The sequence below is a fragment of the Anser brachyrhynchus genome (genome assembly GCF_964034855.1).
Source record: "Anser brachyrhynchus genome assembly, chromosome: 2".
Taxonomy (NCBI): domain Eukaryota; kingdom Metazoa; phylum Chordata; class Aves; order Anseriformes; family Anatidae; genus Anser; species Anser brachyrhynchus.
The window spans coordinates 45,040,140-45,057,597 of record NC_137695.1 but is presented as its reverse complement, the minus strand read 5'-3'; the positions used below and the strand labels follow the sequence as shown (position 1 = coordinate 45,057,597).

General features: G+C 52.7%; 1 protein-coding gene across 1 annotated transcript; it reads left to right on the top strand.

The window, feature by feature from the left end:
* Positions 1 to 980: 980 nt before the first annotated feature.
* On the top strand, positions 981 to 16,522 carry GASK1A (golgi associated kinase 1A). Its single transcript, XM_080582203.1, has 5 exons — positions 981 to 1,670; positions 8,344 to 9,225; positions 13,811 to 13,933; positions 14,140 to 14,243; positions 14,598 to 16,522. The coding sequence occupies exons 1-5, from the start codon at positions 1,545 to 1,547 to the stop codon at positions 14,806 to 14,808; spliced, it is 1,446 nt and encodes a 481-aa protein (XP_080438329.1). The 5' UTR covers positions 981 to 1,544; the 3' UTR covers positions 14,809 to 16,522.
* Positions 16,523 to 17,458: the final 936 nt, after the last annotated feature.

The following is a 17,458-nucleotide window of genomic DNA, read 5'->3' as shown; positions in this document are numbered from 1 at the left end:
CTGTAACTATCTTTAAAGAACTTCTCCAGGGAAAGGAGGAGGGAGCGGAAATCAGATCGAAATTTCCAAGTGCTGAGGTCGGAGCATCTGTTTCCAGGCTCTGTGGTCTTACCCCGGCAGTTTGGCCACTGATCCCTTAAGTCTGCCTCCTGCAGCAGCCATCCGTGCCTCTTTCTGACGGCGAATTCCTCAGATGTCAGGCGTGCATTTTAAAGGGTTATTTGTGAGGAGAGGCAAACCGGAGAGAGAGAGGAGCCGGAGCGCCTTGCCTGTCAGTCAAGGCGCACAGTGCTGTTGCACCAACAGGAGTCACTTTGACAGAAAATTGCATATAAATTGAATCACTTCAGAATTATGAAAAGGAGAGGAAAACAAAAGCCTCAGAAACGGGAGATAGGCACGCCTCCCACGTGAGGCTGGCACAGAAGGATGTGCCCTGAAGCTGAGCAGCCTTTGGACATAACCTTCCATCTGTATATTTGCCTAGGGAGGGTTTTGAGGAGCAACAAAAGGTGCTGGGAGACACAAAAAGGGGAAAATAAATGCACTCGACATGCCAAGGGTGTGTGGAGGAGCTGGGACTGGCAGAAGCCCGTGCTGGGCAGAGCATCATGTTGCAACCATTTCTTGCATCTAGCACACAGTCCTGTGCAATGTCACCGTAGGGCTGTGCGGGCAAGAGGGGCTTGGGGACACAGGAGCCACCTCCCCGGCTCCACCACTGCCTTCCCGTGCCACCCTGGACACGTCACTTCATCCATTTTCCCTAAGCCTTGTCCCCTTACCGTCTTTGTAGCCTGCTGTGTTCTCACTGTCCCTCACAATAGTTTGCATTGTGCATTTTTCTGATTTTTTAAAATGCAAATACCAATAAAGAACAATGCTGATCAATTTAATTTGCTTTACAGTTCCCGGGACTGAGCACCCCAAAAAGATCTGTTAGCACATTAACCCCTTTTAAGTGGCTAAGACATCTCCCAGCTGCTCCACGCTGCTATCGAAAGGCAACAGATTAACACTTAAAAACCTCTGAGGGATGTTTTCTGGGGCACCCATCAGCAGACCTGGGGTTCGCTTTCCCAGCCGCGGTGGAGCAGGACCAGCAAGGTCCCTGGGGCTCTGCCTCTCCCCTGCTTGTCCCAGACCAGGAGCTTAGGAGGAGCACGTGTCATTTCAGCCTCCTTTACCTCTGCCTCCCAGATCGAACTTGCCCTCTGTATTTAAAAAAAAAAAAAAAAAAGAAAAAAGCAGCAAGAAGGGCTTTTATTGTGAAAAAGAGACTCTTCAAATGCCTGCTCCCCCCTTCCCAGCCTCAGGGAGGTGGGTCTGGGCTGCTGCAGAGTTGGAAAACTGGCGGCCGAAGTTGGCCGGGTGTCCGCCCGCCAGGAGCGGGGAGCCCGCGCGGAGGCTGCCCCGAGCCCCGAGGGACACGGGGGTGACAGCTCCTCAGGGAGAGGAGCCGTGTGGATTGGATTTTTTTAAAAACCTTTCATTTATTTTATTTTATTTTTCTCTATATTTTTTTAAAAATTTATTTCCATTTTATGGTTTTTAATGTCCTGGTTTTCTATGGAAGCGCTGCCGGGAGCTGGTGCCCAGCCCGGGAGGTGACCGCGTGCTGCCTCTCCTGCACGCGAGGAGCAGGACATCGGCTGGCGCTGGGAGCCATGGTATGATTTTGGGGGGGTTTCCTCCTCGAGCTGGTGGTGGGAAGGGATGCTGGGCCCATGGGACACGTTGCGAGGCCATCCCCCAGCTGCCTCCATCCTCCTTGGGACAAGTCCAGAGGGATCCCTCGTGGGGCTGGAGCACGCAGGCAAGGCTCCGGCATGGATCTGTCCTTCGTAACGCTAGGGATGGGCAAAGCTAATGGTTAACAATCAAGGAATTGTGGTTTTTTTTGTGATAATTAATCTCACGGCAGTGAAAGGAAAAAGCCGAGGAAGCGAGCGGTGCCTTACCCACCTCTGCTCCGCTGCCCTTGCAAAACGCGTGTCGGGTGGAGGCTGCAGATGCACGTGCTGGGCGAGACAGGAGGTGCTGCTGCCAAGAACAGTGCTCTGGTGTCACCCACCCGTGTCGCTGAAACACCCTTAAGTCCTGGGAGCGTGGCTGGGGTGGCTCAGGGGGCTGGTGCGTGCTGTGGGGCCGGAGGTGCTGGTGAGCAGCAGGACTCGCGGCAGAGCACATGCACGGGCTACTCTGAGCTTCCTGATTAATGAACTTCAGCAGCAGGAAAAACGGGCGAGACAGGGGGTCACCCATGTGGGGACTGGAAATAATTCCTGCCCCCTGAAGAAAAAAGCAAGGCAGCTCTCCCCGTGCCAGGCTTTCTCCTGCAGCACTGCTTTCCCCCACGAGCCTGTACTATGAAGCCTTTCAAAGCGCCTGCAGCGCGTGCCAGGTGCCTGGTGTGGTCTCCCTGCTGGAGCAGAATGGTCATTTTTCACCTGGGTTTCCATTTTTCCTTTGCGAGGGCAGGTCTGAGGATGGGGACCTGGAAATGTCCTTGCACAGTTTCCTACCAGCATCTAAAATTGTTTTTTTTGGGGGGGTCATTGGGATTTAAAGCACGGCGAGGCCAGGGCTTGGGGCAGCTAGTGGCACTGGGCTGCTCCCCTGTGTCCCCAGCCCCCCTGAAAACACATCAAATGCCAGCACCGAGCTGGGGGGAGGCTGCGTGAGGGAAATGCCTCCTTGCTTCTGGCTCCAAAATCTGCCGGTGAGTAATTTCCAGCGACTCTGCCGCTCTCCCAGTACGAGGCAGTACAAATAAGAGAGGCTGACTGCACTTTATTAATGCTCTCGCAGAGATGCCAAATGCCATAATTACCCCTTCTGCTTCAAAGGCTCAGTAACCCTGTGGCTGCTTGCCTTCCCCGAAGGCAAAGCCCCTCCAGAGCAGGGCTGCTACGGTGTTTGCTCCGATCACTTGCCCGGTGGGGTCGGCTGGGAGAAGGAAAAGCAGGATGCAGGAGGCAAAGACAGGCAGGGAGCAGATTCCCTTCCCTTTTTATTTTTATATTTATATTTTTTTTTCCTGTATAGAAACTAAAGAAATGGTTTAAATCTAGGGAAATGGTTACCTTTCTGAAGCTGGGGATGGGCACGTATGAACAATTCTGTTTTCAATAAAGCCCGGGGATGAATGGCCCCGCTGTCCCTCCCCTCCCGGCCGCAGCTGTGGAATCCCACGAATGCGTTCCTTTGCTCTTCAGGAAGGAAAAAAAGCCCTTAGAGCAAGAGAGGGGAGACTGAGCCAGCCGACTTGTCCATCCTCCACCAAAATGCGTCCAAGGGAATCTGGAGCCAGTCTTGCAAAGCCTCCGCAGGGCACTGAGCACGTGTGCCTCTGCTCCGGGGCTGGTCCACCAGCTCAAGAAGACTGGAAAAAAGCATGTTTTTTCCCAAAAAGCATGTTTCCCCCCACCCAACTACAGGAAAAATGTAACCCCCAATAAAAGGAGTAAGACTGGATCAGGTGCCAAAAATGTGTAAGAGAGTTTTAGTGGTTCTTCAGGCACCCATCAACAGGATCGGTAAGCTCATCAAGAGCAAGAAGGGAATAAAACTTGATTTTATTTAAATGCATTCATCCCTGTGTAGCCCAGAACACGCTGCAAAAAAATATGTCACTTCCCAGCACCTTTGCTCTTTGCTGCTGCAATGCAGAAAGGAGCTGAAGCAGCACAACCCCGCCGGAGATGCAAGGCCAAAGCTGGTCAGCAGCTCAGGAATACACAGGGAGAAGCTTTTAGGGTGGGGGACATTGTGAGGAAGGGGACTTGAGAGGAACCCCTGGGTTCCTGGCTGCTGTCACTGTCCTGGCTTTGGGCATCCTGTAGAAATTACTAGTGTGAGCAGAAAAGCAGCTGCGTCCCTTGCTGCGGCTGGAAGCGAGCCGCTGAGGAGCAGGACTTCTGATTCCTGAAGAAGGTGGGGAAAAAAACAAAAAAATCATGTTGTTTTCCAGCAGAAGGAAACCAGGCGTGCAGAGGCCGTGCGCGTGAGGGATCAGCAGCGAAGGACCCCGGCATGTGGTCTGCAGGCTGCTGCCCTCCTCCAGAGCATCCTCCGCGCAGTCCCCGAGGCACAAAGGCAGCACTGTTGGCAGGGAGCGGGCGCGCGGGGCGCAGATGTTGCACGAGGGAAAGCCACGTCTGTCCTGCTGGGGAAGGGGCCCTCCTGCTGCTTCCCCACGCGGATGGGAAAAATGATGCGTGCGGCTTGGCTGGGGTGTGACAGGAGGGCAGGGAGACGGGAGCAAGGGAAACACCACGGGGATTTCAAACAAATTTTTAAAGTCAGTGCTCGGAGGGAACGGTGTCGTCAACACCATTTTATTCTTCCACGCTGGGGTGCTGCCCAGCACTTGTCTCACAGTCCGGCTGCAGACCGCCTCCATCAGGCTGTCCAAAATGTAGCACAGCACGACAAGTTTTAAGGTCCCATCCCAGGCAATTTAACTTTGTCGTTTTCTGGTTTGGTTTGGACACGCTCGTGGGAAGAGCTGAGTGCCAGCTCGGAGGGTACCGCTGGCCCTGCGGGACAGACCCAGCACCATGGGGCAGCAGGTCTGGCTTCCCTCCCGCCCCAGGATTGCTGTGACCCCCTTTCGTGTGTCTGGTGGGGTCTGAAGGCAGCCAGGCCCCCCTCGAGTCTGGCAGCTGAGATTTAATAGCTGTCTTAGGTAAAGCCCTGTTTGGCGAGCGATATATCTTCCCCGGGCAGGATGATATAGGAAGGCACTTAAACGCTCGAACCATGGGTGACTGGTGAAGGGCTTCCTTCTGCTCAGGCTCTGGGGGAGAAGAGATTTGGTCTCCTGGCTGCTGTGAGCCTCCCTGTTGTTAAAACCACGCATTTCCCAGCCAAAAACAAGAGGATGGGGCTGTTCCCCTCCTGGAGGTGATGCTGCACGGTGACTCTAGTTGATGCACAGCCCCGCTCTCCTGGGCAGCCGTGCAAGGCTTTGGAGACACTCCTGGGGGTGGCAGGCAGCAGCAGAAGGTCTTCTGGTGGCTTTTCAAGCAATTTTTTTTAAAAATTGGTCACGGTGGGCTGCGTTGCCTGCTGTCCACACAGTTCTGTGTTTATTTGGCGGGCTCCAGAGGAGAACAGGGATGGATCCCACTTTTAAAGGCCACGTATTTCCATGGCATCTTTTTGAGTTTTAGGGCTGTTCCTCACATTCCTGGATAATGAAGTTTTGGGTTTGTTTTTCTTTTCTTCCACGCTCGACAAAGCCAATTTGATGCACTTTGCAAAGCAATTGAAAACAGGCTTCTCCGCTTCAAATTCCGCCAAGGTTCAAGCGCCCCGGGAACAAAGTGTCGAGGATAAAATCCTCTGACCCACACTTAGAAAATGTTGTCCCCAAGTGGCCAGGCCATGCCCTTGGGAGCCCGGGCTGTGCTGTATGTCCATCTGATGAGTGAGCATACGTATTGTTTACTCCTTGGCATCCTGGCGCAAGCCATACCTCTCTGAAGCGTTTTTATGGGTTTTGCTTCAGCTTGCCTGCTGGGAAACGTACCTAATTTCCAGAGAAGACGTGCTGTACTGTCAGTTTGTCAAGCTGGCAAAGCAGAGCGGTATGTATGGTTTTCATTTCAGGCTGAATTGAAGCCATAGCTTAAAGTGCAGCATTTTTTACAGCATAGACTCGGAGAAAGTCTCTTTGGAAAAGGATTTACCCTGGGTTTATAAATACAGCACCATTTCTGCAATGTTATATCATCTAGATTACTATTAAGCTTGTAATATTGACTGCCAGAAATAACATAGAGGCTGTACTTGCACTTTTTTTCCCTTATTATTGTCGATGTGGCAGTGAAATCCAGGCTCCCCGAGCCGAGCAGGGAAAGGGCTGCGGTGGCCCTGGTCCAGGCTCATGGAGCAGGATTCAGGCTCAGCTGTAACCAAACCGAGCCTGCCCACAGAGGGGACAAAGTGGTTCCAGGCACTAAGGATGCTTCAACCACTCGCCCTGCAAACCACCTTGACGTAAAAAAAAAAAAAAAATAAAATTGTAATTGTTCCCATCCGTTTGGCTCCCTGTGGCCAGTGCTGCTCTCCAGCTGTGGATTAAAAAGGGGATTTCCCACTGTATTTGCCATGCTCCCCGCATGGCTCTTGCACGCTCCCCCAGGGGTGTGAGTTTTCCTAATTAAAGCCAGTCTCGGCTGCTGTGCCTGGACAAGTGCTTTCTGCACCATTACAATAAGGGGAAGAGTTTCCAAGTGTGTTCGTGAATGTTGGCGGCGGTGCTCAAGGTCTGATTTTAGGAACCCAAAAAGCTGCAGAGGTGTTATTGTTTGGGTTGTTTTAGGCAGGGCTCTGAAAAACACTCAGATGGGTGTGAGATTTCTGGGAAACCCCTCTATTTTTGCCATGCGGGTCTAACACAGACCTGGAGCTGCACAGGAAGAGGCTGGCATAAGCTGAGTGTGAGTGAAGCATTCCTCCCAGCAGCTCCATTTTGCTGCACTATGCTGTATTTCTGGGAGAGAAACAATTAAAAGAGAGCTAAAAAGCTAAATCACTCCAAATGCACCATCACGAGCTCTTGGAAGCTGTTTTAAATCTGCTCAGTCCTTGAGAGGGAGACCTGGAAGGAGAACCCACTTGGGCCCTCATAGGTTTTTGGGTAGTGCTCGATCAGCTGATGAGGTGCAGATGAAACATTTCTTCTGGCACAGGCTGCCCAGGGAAGCTGTGGATGCCCCATCCCTGGAAGTGTTCAAGGCCAGGCTGGATGGGGCTTTGGGCAGCCTGGTCTGGTGGGAGGTGTCCCTGCCCATGGCAGGGGGTTGGATCAAGGCGATCTTTAAGGTCCCTTCCAACCCAAACCATTCTGTGATTCTCATGAACTGCCTTCTGGAAGTCACTCTGGCTGCTGGCTCTCACCCCCAGAGCTTTTGAGCTCTTGCTTTTTCAAGCTTTTCCTCTTACAAACAATTCCTTATCCCTTCCTTGGCAATATACCATCCCGCTATGTCCGCTGTGGATATACTTGTGCTTCCAAAATAAATAATTGCAAAGCGAAGAGGAACAAGGCCCTGTTCCCTGCTCGTTGTCCTGAGCCTCATCGCCCAATTGCTTGGAAATGTCTCTGTAAAGCACGAGAGCGGTGCTGGGCTGGAAGGCTTATAAAGAGATTATAAAATATGTTGGCCATCACACAGGTCGCAGCCAGTGAGGTGGTCTTTCACCAGCACCAGTGCCGTGATGCCGGGGAGGCCTTGAGGGCAAAGCAGTCACGTTGGCTTAGCAGTGCGGGGACTTGCACTGTGTCTGCTCATGGCTGCATTTACAGCCCATATTGTTTTTTAAGTCCCTCCCAGCAAACAGCACTAAAACTTGGTGGCACCCATCTAAAAGCAGTTTCTTGGTGCTGGTAATTAGAACATTTTGTGTTTCAGATACATAAGCTTGTACCTTTTCTAAACGTAGGCTGCAACAGCTTCTGATGAGGTCTTGTAAGCTCTTATCCATGCTGAGTGCAGCAATGGGCAGAGCTGGTGGGACCAGGTCTTGGCACACACTGCGCTTCCTTCCCATGAGGGCACAGAGGTCTGGATTGTGGGCTGAGTGTGCAACTGCGACAGGAACCACTGGAGTGAGGTGTTCAGGAGAAAAACCTCTTAGGAACTGGAAAATGCTCACACCCATCTATTTGCTCTGTGTTGGCCTGTGTGGAGTACACTAAGGATGCTGTGGAAATGTAGTCTTTCAAAATCACAGCTCATCTTGTATCCCCCCTTCTGTTCCCTGATTTCCTTTAGGGTTTATTCAGCTTCACAGCTCCCCGGTCAAATACAGATGCAGTTGGGTGAGTGGATGCAGCAGAGCTCAGGGAATAGCACAGCAAACTGCAGGCTGCGGCAGAAGAAAAGGCAGCGTGGACATTCTGCCTTATTAAAAAAAAAAAATCACGATAAAAGAGGAATGTTTTCTATTTCTGGTCTTGCATACTCTGATTTTGAGTGGTGTGACTGCCCTGACACACACAAAGGCCCACTGGGAGGCCTCGGGCATCAGGAGCTCAGAGTGACTGAGGCAACAGAGCTCAGGGTGGCTGGGAAGGGCCACCTGGAAGAGTCTGGGGGAATACCGTTGCTGATGCTTTTTTTTTTTTTTTTTTTTCATTCCTTGAGTGCACTGCAGACATTACAGCATCTGCGGTGGGTCAGCTCTTGCCCTGATCAACTCCTGGGGTACCATCGGCTAATTTCTGACCCTAATCTTGCTATGACCACTTGTGTCCCCCAGCCGAGCCCCTTTTCTTGACGTTCCCCGTGGGCTTGGATCCCCTGTGACGCTCTCCTTTCTGACCCACAGGCTCAGCGACCGTGGCGAAGGACGGGGCTGAAGCACCCTCCCCTGGTGGCCCTGGGGGTCCTGCTGGCCCTGGCCCTGCTGGCGCTCACCCACCTGCCTCCACCACCAACCGGGGACCACGGCCGGGCCCGGTCCCTTCGCATGGCACCAGCGCCCATATCCCTGTCCCCAGCCCCCCGGCCCCGGCAGGACACAGCCACCACCCTGTGTGGGGACAAGCCGCCTGCCCGGGGGACAAGGAGGCGTCAGGGGGACAGCCGGCGGCTGCGGGAGCTGGGCATGCCGTCCCCTTCGCCTTGTGTGGAGCGGCCATGTCGGCGGGGAGACGCCCAACATGGGGACAGGCTGCGTCTTGGTGGGACGGCCCCGCCGTGGCTCTCCGATGACGACATCCAGAAGATGAAGCTGATGGCCTATGGCCAGGTGGTCTCCAAAACCCGTGTGCCAGCCCATGGGCAGGTCCTGCGCGTCCACCTGCATGCCGAGGGGGACCCCCAGCCCACCGGCCCCCAGGGGGACTGTGGGGATGGGCGATGCGGGCTCATCAAGCGCCCTGGGGACCTCTACGAGGTGGTGGCTTTCCACCTGGACAGGGTCTTGGGGCTGAACAGGAGCCTGCCTGCCGTGGCCCGCCGCTTCTCCAGCCCCATCCTGCCCTACAGCTACACCAATGGTGCTACACGGCCCGTCATCTGGTGGGCACCCGACGTCCAGCACCTGGAGGACACCAACAATGACCAGAACTCCTGCGCCCTGGGGTGGCTGCAGTACCAGGAGATGCTGCGGACTTATGGCAGGGCCCCGGTGGTGGGGGACGTGCCCTGCAAGAGCATCCAGCATGGCGAGTGGGGCCGCCTGGCGCTCTTTGACTTCCTCCTGCAGGTAGGGCTGAGGAGAGGGAGGCTGTCTGTTGTGCCAGGTGGGATGCTACATCCTCCTGTGCACACCTCTGTCGTCTCTTTCTCTTCTGCAAGTTGTGTAGGCTGTGTTGTTCTGGGAGAGAATGACAAAACGTGAGTCAAAAATTACTGCTTTTTGCTGCTGGGGTAACTTTTGCACCTTATGGCACATCTCGATGATGTTGCCTCCACCTTCCACACTACCTCATCTTGCGTGGTGCTTGTGGTGAGCATAAGCAACCAGTGGGATTAAAAGTAAGAAAAACATCCCTGAAACCTACACCAGGGTCTGCCCTGCCTTCATGGCTGCACACAGCCCCGGGCTGAACATGGCCTGTCAAGGAGCAAGGAGAACCAGGGAGCATGCACCCAAATCTGAGCTCAGCTCCATATGGTGGGATTTCTCAAGCAAAATTCAAACCAGAGGGAAAAATGTAGTGGAAAGCAGCACTTTTTTTTTTTTTTTTTCCTCCATAAATATTTGCATTTTAGCTGGATCATTGGTGAAAATCAGAGAAACCTGAGGAGCCGAAGCCCCATCTCTACCATTCAAAAAGTGGTGGCTGTTTTCTGGTTGAAGAAGTTCCAGGCTGGTGGGTGATCCATGGCACTGCCAAGTGCCTCAGGACCACGATCCAGCCTCCAGGCTGGTGAAGCTCAGCTGCAGGTTGGGGTGGGAGGAGTATGGAGCTTCTCTTGCTGTAGATGCTGAAGAGAAGAGTGAATGCAAAGGGTTCAATTTTTCTGCTCAGCCCTCAACATTTCAAGAATTCCTCAACTTTCAAGCCCAGGCAAGGTCCCTCTGACAAAAGAAAAATAAAAAAATAAAAGTCCCTGCCATCAGGCAACTTTCCTTCATCTCCCCATCACAGCACAACACTAGAAGGCATGAGGCCAATTTTTTCCCCCAAAGCTGGCTGTCTTTAAACAAACAAATATATATACACACACACACACACATATATATATATCTTTCATGCTGCTCATAAAATATTAATTTTCTGGAGGCTTGGGTTTCATAATTGCTGGCTTTGTAGAGGAGATGGATGTTTGCTCTCACGTGGTCCAGCTTCATCCCGGCCTGGATTCCCTTGCTCTGCGTCACGTGGATGCTGCAGCTGCTCAGGGCAGGGCATTCCTGGGTGAAGGCAGCATGTCCTGTACCAGCCCTGTGGCTTTGATGCATTCACTCCAGAGACATGCTGCTGGCATGGGGAGTCATCATCCCTACCCTCTGTGTGGTAGTGCTTTCCTCCTCCTCCTCCTCAGGGTTAACAGTCTGATCTTCTGTCTGGAAAACCATAACCTGCTGCTGCAAGGGAGTACCACAGCGTCACAGGCAGTTATCATTTATTAGGGAGTAACCTTGACGAGGATAAAGGGGTTTCTCTGGAAAACAAAACAAAACAAAACAAAACAAAAGCCTGTTTATGTACCTCAGGGCTGCGACTTTCATTATTAGACAAGGGGAAACTACCTGAAATGACAATTATATATATAAATACATATACTTAAAAAAGAAAAAGGAGGAAGAAAAAAATACTATTAAAATGTGTGTTTTCATTACTCTTTCTGTTCTTTTTGGCATGGCCTGGCCATCAATCTTTATAACCTCAGACTATGGCTGGCAAAGGAGACGCAGTCATGATTGGGCTTGGAAATATTTTAGATGAAACAGCCAAACAAATGAGAAGATTAACCAGTCCCTTTCCCTCCCCCAGGCCAAAATACCATTGAATGCAACGGAAAAGCTGAGTCTCCAGGAGAAAAATGCATCCAGTTTTAAGGAGACTTTCCTGCAGAGGGCCAAAACAGTGGAGTAATAAATCAAGGGGCAATCCGCTGGCTTTTTCTCAATAACTCAGTGGGATCCTCCCATGTGGAAAAGTCACATAAAGAGGCATGAAGCCAGCAGGATACTGTAGTAATGAAATAATGTCTCTAGCATCCAGCAGCATGTACTGAGGAGAGTGGGAAGCCATGAACTTTGAGCCCTCCCGTGCAGCCCTGATCCAGGCATTGAGATCTTCATCATCTTCTTCTAAAATGTTTTAAAATTTGGCTTCTTCTGCATTATTCACTCCTTACAGCACACACACACACAGTGTTTGCAAGTAGGAGAGTTTCAGGCTGCTGGCTGTCCCCTACAACCTATGTCCACCTGAGCCCCATAGGCCTGAGGTGTCAGGAGAGAGAGAGACCTCTCCTTTACCATGGGTAAAACGCAGAGCCCTCTTGAAAGGGAGCGGCTACTGGCTTCATCCTGTGCCTTAAACAGAGCCCAGACCACCAGCACACTCGTGCTGCACCCCTGCAGCAGCATCCCTGTCTCCCTCTGAGGTTGTCCTATCCTTGCTGGGACCTGCTTGGTCTGGAAATTGTCTCAGCTCCCCCAGAATGAAGGCTGTGAGGGTAAGCCTGACCCCCACCCCATCCCCCACACTATGACCAAGCTTTTAAGGACATGGCCACCTTCCTTTTTGCTTTCTCTCTGTGTTTCAGAGATTTTTTCGCTGACAGCTGGGGAATGCAGAAACCAAGGGCTTCATCCAGGCTCTGTGGTGATGGCCACAGGCATCTTTGGGGCTGCTACGCAAGCCCAGGAGCCTTACACATGGCTCTCCCCAGCCCCCTTCTCTTTTCCGTGATGCAAGAGTTAGTCAGGCTCTTTGGCGTCCTACTTGCGAGCTTCAACAATCACAGACTCTCTCTGATAGATGCTTTCCCATCAACAACACCCTCCTTACACCCAGCAGAAAGACAAAAAAAAAAGAAACATCTGGTATTTCATCAACTGTTTGACCCCCAGATGACTTTGCAGGCTCAGTCCTTCAGGATGTAGCGGTCCTTGCAGGCCCAACTTCTTCCAGAGGACAGTGACCCCTAATTTTCCTAGGTTTCCTCTCCATCAGGAAGCTGGGAGCAGTGGCTCTCAGTGCTGGGAGAAGCAGTCCCCATCCCAGCCAACGCTGGGCCTGAAGAGGAGCTTAAACGAAGGGTGCTTGTGGCAGGTTGCGAGCTGAGCAGATGACAGGAGGTGCGGCTCGTCTGTCTGTTACGGCAGCAAGGCCCGACGTTCATTAGGGCCACTCGGGCTCTGATGAGAAGTGAATGTCAGTGACATGGGGACAGCCAGGGGGAGGGAGAGCTGGTCCGTGCATCAGAGCTGCTCTCAGGGTGTCAACAAGGAGCTGCTCCATGTCCCAGGGCCCATCTGGGACACCAGCGTCAGCCCCCACTCTACACCCCCTTGGGTCTGGCACCAGCTCCCTTGGTTTCAGATGTTCGTGAGGGAATGGAGGGCAGGGCAGAGCCCCGCTCTGTGCAGGCTGTCCCCATCTCCTTCCTCCTGGCCTCTCTCCAGGCGCCCTTCAGCCTCACTCCCCCTGCCTCCCGCTGCCGGCAGTGTTGGCAGACGTCGGAGTGGTGCTCGGGAAGCCTTGACTCATCTCCACCACCATAACCACATCGTCCTCACCACGGCGTCTCCTTCCCCTGCTCGGCGTCTTGGGCTCTGGATTTCCACACCCTGGTGGCTCTTGCAGAAACCAGCTGGGCTGGCTCACTGGGATCCTGGGCCAAAAGTTCTCCTGGCCACAGTGACCACGGGCATCCTGAGCTCTGACACCAACAACCCCAACAGCCTTCATGCTGCGGCCGGGCTGCCCACCAGCGAGCTTTCCTTGCTTCCCTGGCACAAATGGCTGATCCATCTGCAGAAGCTGAAATATATACGTTTTATATTCACACCAAGGCAGGGTTATTGAAGCTGGGCCTGGCAGAGACTTATTTGTTTTAAAATCAGCTCCCCTCTTCCCTCCGAGGCAGGGTGATGTGCTGGGAGCTGCCAAGCAGTGCAGGGCTGCTGCAGGGATTTGGGGTGGGGAGGGGGATGCTCAGCAGCCTCGACAGCACAGGGGTTTAGCAGAGCCTGCAAGTAATTAAGCACAGATTAGTTAAAAGAAGTTACCGTGGACTAGCTCAAATGTCACGCAGGCACCGTGTAAAGCACAGATTGCTTTTCCCCTTACCAACTCTCTTCCATTCATCTGCTTTTTACTGAGAGCTGTGTAGGACTCAGGGATGGATGAAACAGGGTGTATAAGAAAGGTGCCCAAATAAAATGTCACCCAGTGAACCAAGGCTCAACCTGAGAAAGAAAATCTCTTTTTGAAGTTTTGCAACCTAGGTTTTCTAGGGTGTTCTGGGGGTTATTTTGCCTTCCTCACTGTGTCCTTCTTGCCTTTGTTTCAGCTGCAAGCATGGCCCATTTGGTCTGTGCAGATATGGAGCGTGGTGTCTGAACCCCAGCAGAAAAGCTTGTCACTGTCACCTTTATCAGGCTCTTCTCCAAGCCCAAGGGGTTTTGCAAGTCAGCTCAGTTTCTGTGTGCTTCCCTGCCCCTCTCTTATGCACTGGTGTAAGCAGCTTTTCCACTCAGTGCCCACTAAGGATCCTTAAAAGCATTTTATTTTCCTCTGAGCAAGGAAAGCTCCATGTGAGAATCCCCAGGACCTGCCCCATGCCAGCTGTCTGCCCCAGCTGAGGACCCCAAATGTCTCCCACAGGTTCATGACCGCCTGGACCGATACTGCTGCGGGTTCGAGCCCGACCCCTCCGAGCCCTGCGTGGAGGAGATGCTCCACGAGAAGTGCCGGAATCCAGCCGAGCTGGTCCTGGTGCACATCCTGGTACGTCCCCAGCCCTTGCGGCCCTTTCCCCTGTCCCACGTCCCAGGGGCTGCTCTGGCCAAAAATGAAGGTGCCTGGGAAGTGCTGGCTGCTGCTGGCCCCCAGAGGCTCTCAGGGTTACTCAATACGTCAAACGCCCAGCCTAAAACACCAGGCTGGTGACTGCCCACGGTAGGTGAGCTGCTCCTTCCCATCACCACTGGCAGGTCCGGAGCAGCGCCCCGTCCCGCCTGGTGTTCATCGACAACGCAGGCCGGCCGCAGCAGCCAGAGGCAAAGCTCAACTTCAGGCTCCTGCAAGGCATAGACAGGTAAGGTGGGCAACGCACACACTCCTGGTGGGACGTCTCCCCCTCCTGCAGAGTCTTTGATGATATCTGCAAACCTGCTGGGAGTCCCTTTAACTAACCAAGCACCCCTGTGAAGCAGGGCCACCTCCCACACAGGACTGGGCAGGTAGGTGGGCTCCAAAACCCATCACACATGCCCCAGCACCAGGACTGGGTCTTCACTCTGCTCTGGTGCAAATCAGGGGTTGCTCCATGGCCAAGTGGAGTTGCAGTGAGATGAAGCCAGGCAGAGGGAAAAGCCGACCGTTTTCATGTGTCCTGGTGAAGCGGGTCAGGGTGGCCGATGGCAGTTTCCATCCCACGTCTCTCTTTCAGCTTCCCGGAGATGGCCGTGGCCGTGCTGAGGTCGGGCTGCTTGGGCCGCCGGCTGCTGGAGTCGCTGTACGTGGACCGGGAGCTCTGGGACAGCCAGGGCGGCGCCGCGGGGCTGAGACCTCTGCTGCGGACCCTCGAGAGGCGGGGGCAGGTCCTGCTGCGGTACCTCCAGGAGCGCAACCTGACAGCGGTGAGGGACACGCCGCGCTGAACCCCGTGGTGGTTGGGCCTCGTGTCCTCGGTTTTTGTGATGTGGAGCTGCGTGTGGGTTCTCGCTTCTCCAAAAGGTGTTTTTCTGATTTAACCCCCCCATTGGTGGGATGTCCTGGAAAAGGAGAAGGGATTGTAGGAAAGATGAGGAGGAGACCTTCTCCAGAGACATCCCACAAATGTTTGAGAAAGGCACTAAGCAAGATTTATCATGCAATGATCACAGCATGGAATTTTCAAAGGAGGTGCAAGTCCATGAGATTTTGGGTGCCTTCACTCCCCTCTCCTCCCCAGCATCTTTGAAAACCGCAGGTTTGACCATTTAAACTGACGGAGAGCCTGGGAAGGGTTAGCCAAGCAGTGAGAGGCACTGCTCAAGGCTGAGGGAAGTCACTGACAATCTTTCCATGGTTTTCATTGGGCTTTTTTGACGATGCCTTTATCCTTCCCAAAATAATAAAAGCAGAGAGTCTGGAGTGGTGTGGGGAAAATCAGAGACCTCCCAAAACAAGTACAGGTCACCAGAGCTGAGCTCTGTCTTCCCCCATGGAGGAGGTAACGCGTGCCTGATGTCTGCATGAAGCTTTCTCTAAGGTTAGCAGAAAAATATCCTTTAACAAACATGCAGGATTACTTCAGCAGAAGGCAACTGGGTGCAAAAGGCATTCTGCGTGTGCTGACAACCCCAGCAGCCAGGCAGTGAGAGCCGCTGTGACAGCACACAGCAGCATCCTGGCTAAATTGGTCCTCAGGAGTCAGGGCAGAGAGCAAAATGAGCAGGAGGACACCAGCATGGGTGCCTGCACTGTGCTGCTGCCCCGTCGCCCTTGTGTTGGAGCAAACGGCCACCCCTGTGGGCAGAGAGGCAGGGAAGCGGGCACTCGCGCCGTCCCTGAGCCATCCGTCTCAGCCGTCTGTCAGTTTTAGAGTCCGCGAGGGGATACTTCCACAGCCACGCTGATAAGTGCAAGCAATTACCTTTCCCTCTTGCTTAAGAGAAGATGAAGTGAGGCTGGAGTGACATTAATCAGCAAGTGTGAGTGCTCTCAGAAAGCATCGGCACACGACGTCGTGTGTGCTTCAGCATCCAGAGCACCAGCAGCATCTTGCTGCACTCCTGCCCTTGAGGTGATAAAGGAAACCCTTCACCCCATCTCCACCTCCACCAAGAAGCCCCACCGAAGCCCAGCTCATGGGGATTCGTTATCAAGAGGTGACCTTAACCTGTGAACTTGGAGAACGAAACAACTCATCCTGGGTCCAAAATAACTCAGCCATGCCCAGCCACTGCCTTATATGAATAAAAGAGAATAATAACGTAACATAACCAAATCCAGAAAATATGCCATGAAAAGCGACGTGGTAGCAGCAGCATTAGGTTGGATGTGTTGCGCTGGCTGTAGGTTTTCTCAGTAAAATGAGAAACTTCATTAAAAGAGTTTGTCGTCCCATGCAAGCCAAGTTCTCAGCAAGAAGAGAGGGAAGTGGGGCACTGCGCGGTGGCCAAAGCTGTTGACTTTGCTGGGATGGAGCATCAGCCTTTGCCTTGCCTCCAGTTGCATCTGCTTGACTTTAACACTGCACTAGGCAGTGGGGATCTTTCTAGCATTTTTTTGCAGTTCCTTGCCTGTAACATGAGTTTGCTGGCTGAACACATGTGGGAACATCTGTAAACCCTTATGCACGTGAATAAAAATCACTCTTGAATTAACAAGGAGTCACGTATGGATAAAAGAGAGAAGCAAAAGGCATGATCTCGCTAAGACTGACCGTTAGTTTCATCTAATTAATATTTTTTCCCCAAGTGTATTTATCCGTGTAGAAAGCAGAACGCACAGTCCCTGAGATGTGGCCGCAGTGGTTCAGAGAAACCCCTGGAGACTGCTCCAACCCCATCAGCCTTTAACAGTGTTGGGCTTGGTTTGCTCCAGCTATGAATATGGTGTGTTTCCTATCATATTTATGCTGTTATACCAGGACAAGGCACCTTCCCTGGGCTTGTAGAGGCTAAATTGCAGGAGGCTCTCATGGGGGTGATTAGAGCAACCCCTGGTCCTAACGAGGCGCCTGCCTGTCTTCAGCCAGGGGAGCCGGGGAAGGGGAGCAGCCATCGGGGCATGCCCCTGTGCTTGCTGGCACCATGATGGGGTGGAGGAGAGCAGCAGCAAGGAGGCAGGACCACGGGGAAAGCACTGCTGAAACCATCTCTGTGCGGGTGAGCCCTCCTGTGACCCCTGACACTGGGGATCCAGCAGCACGGGCATAAAGCATCCCTTGTGCCAAAAGTCTCCTGCAAAAACACGGTGGGAAAGCCCATGGAAGAAATAAAACATCTCCAAAAGGCTTGTTTGCAGCATTTGAGGGCCACTCGACCTGCCCATTGTAGCCGTAAGACACCAACACCTTTCACCTTTGCCCCATGCAGATCTTGCAAAGCACCCACTGAGGATCGTGAAGGCCCTGCTCATGCAAAGGCAAACACAGCTGGAAGGGAGCCACAAGCCCTGGAAGGCCAGTCCTGTGCAAATTTATTGTTAAATCACTGGATATAAAAATAATCTACCTTTTAGAAAGCAATTTATTTATGCTTTAGGTACTTGCTTAAATATTTATGCGGAAAAGGAAAAAAAATCCTCTCCGACGTAGGAATA

What these genes read in the sequence shown, in the direction of transcription:
- GASK1A (XM_080582203.1), top strand. Translation starts at nt 1,545, where the DNA reads ATGGTTTTTAATGTCCTGGTTTTCTATGGAAGCGCTGCCGGGAGCTGG. An exon ending in GGCTGGCGCTGGGAGCCATG is followed by an intron (nt 1,671 to 8,343) that starts GTATGATTTTGG and finishes TCTGACCCACAG; the next exon opens with GCTCAGCGACCGTGGCGAAG. An exon ending in TGGTCCTGGTGCACATCCTG is followed by an intron (nt 13,934 to 14,139) that starts GTACGTCCCCAG and finishes CACCACTGGCAG; the next exon opens with GTCCGGAGCAGCGCCCCGTC.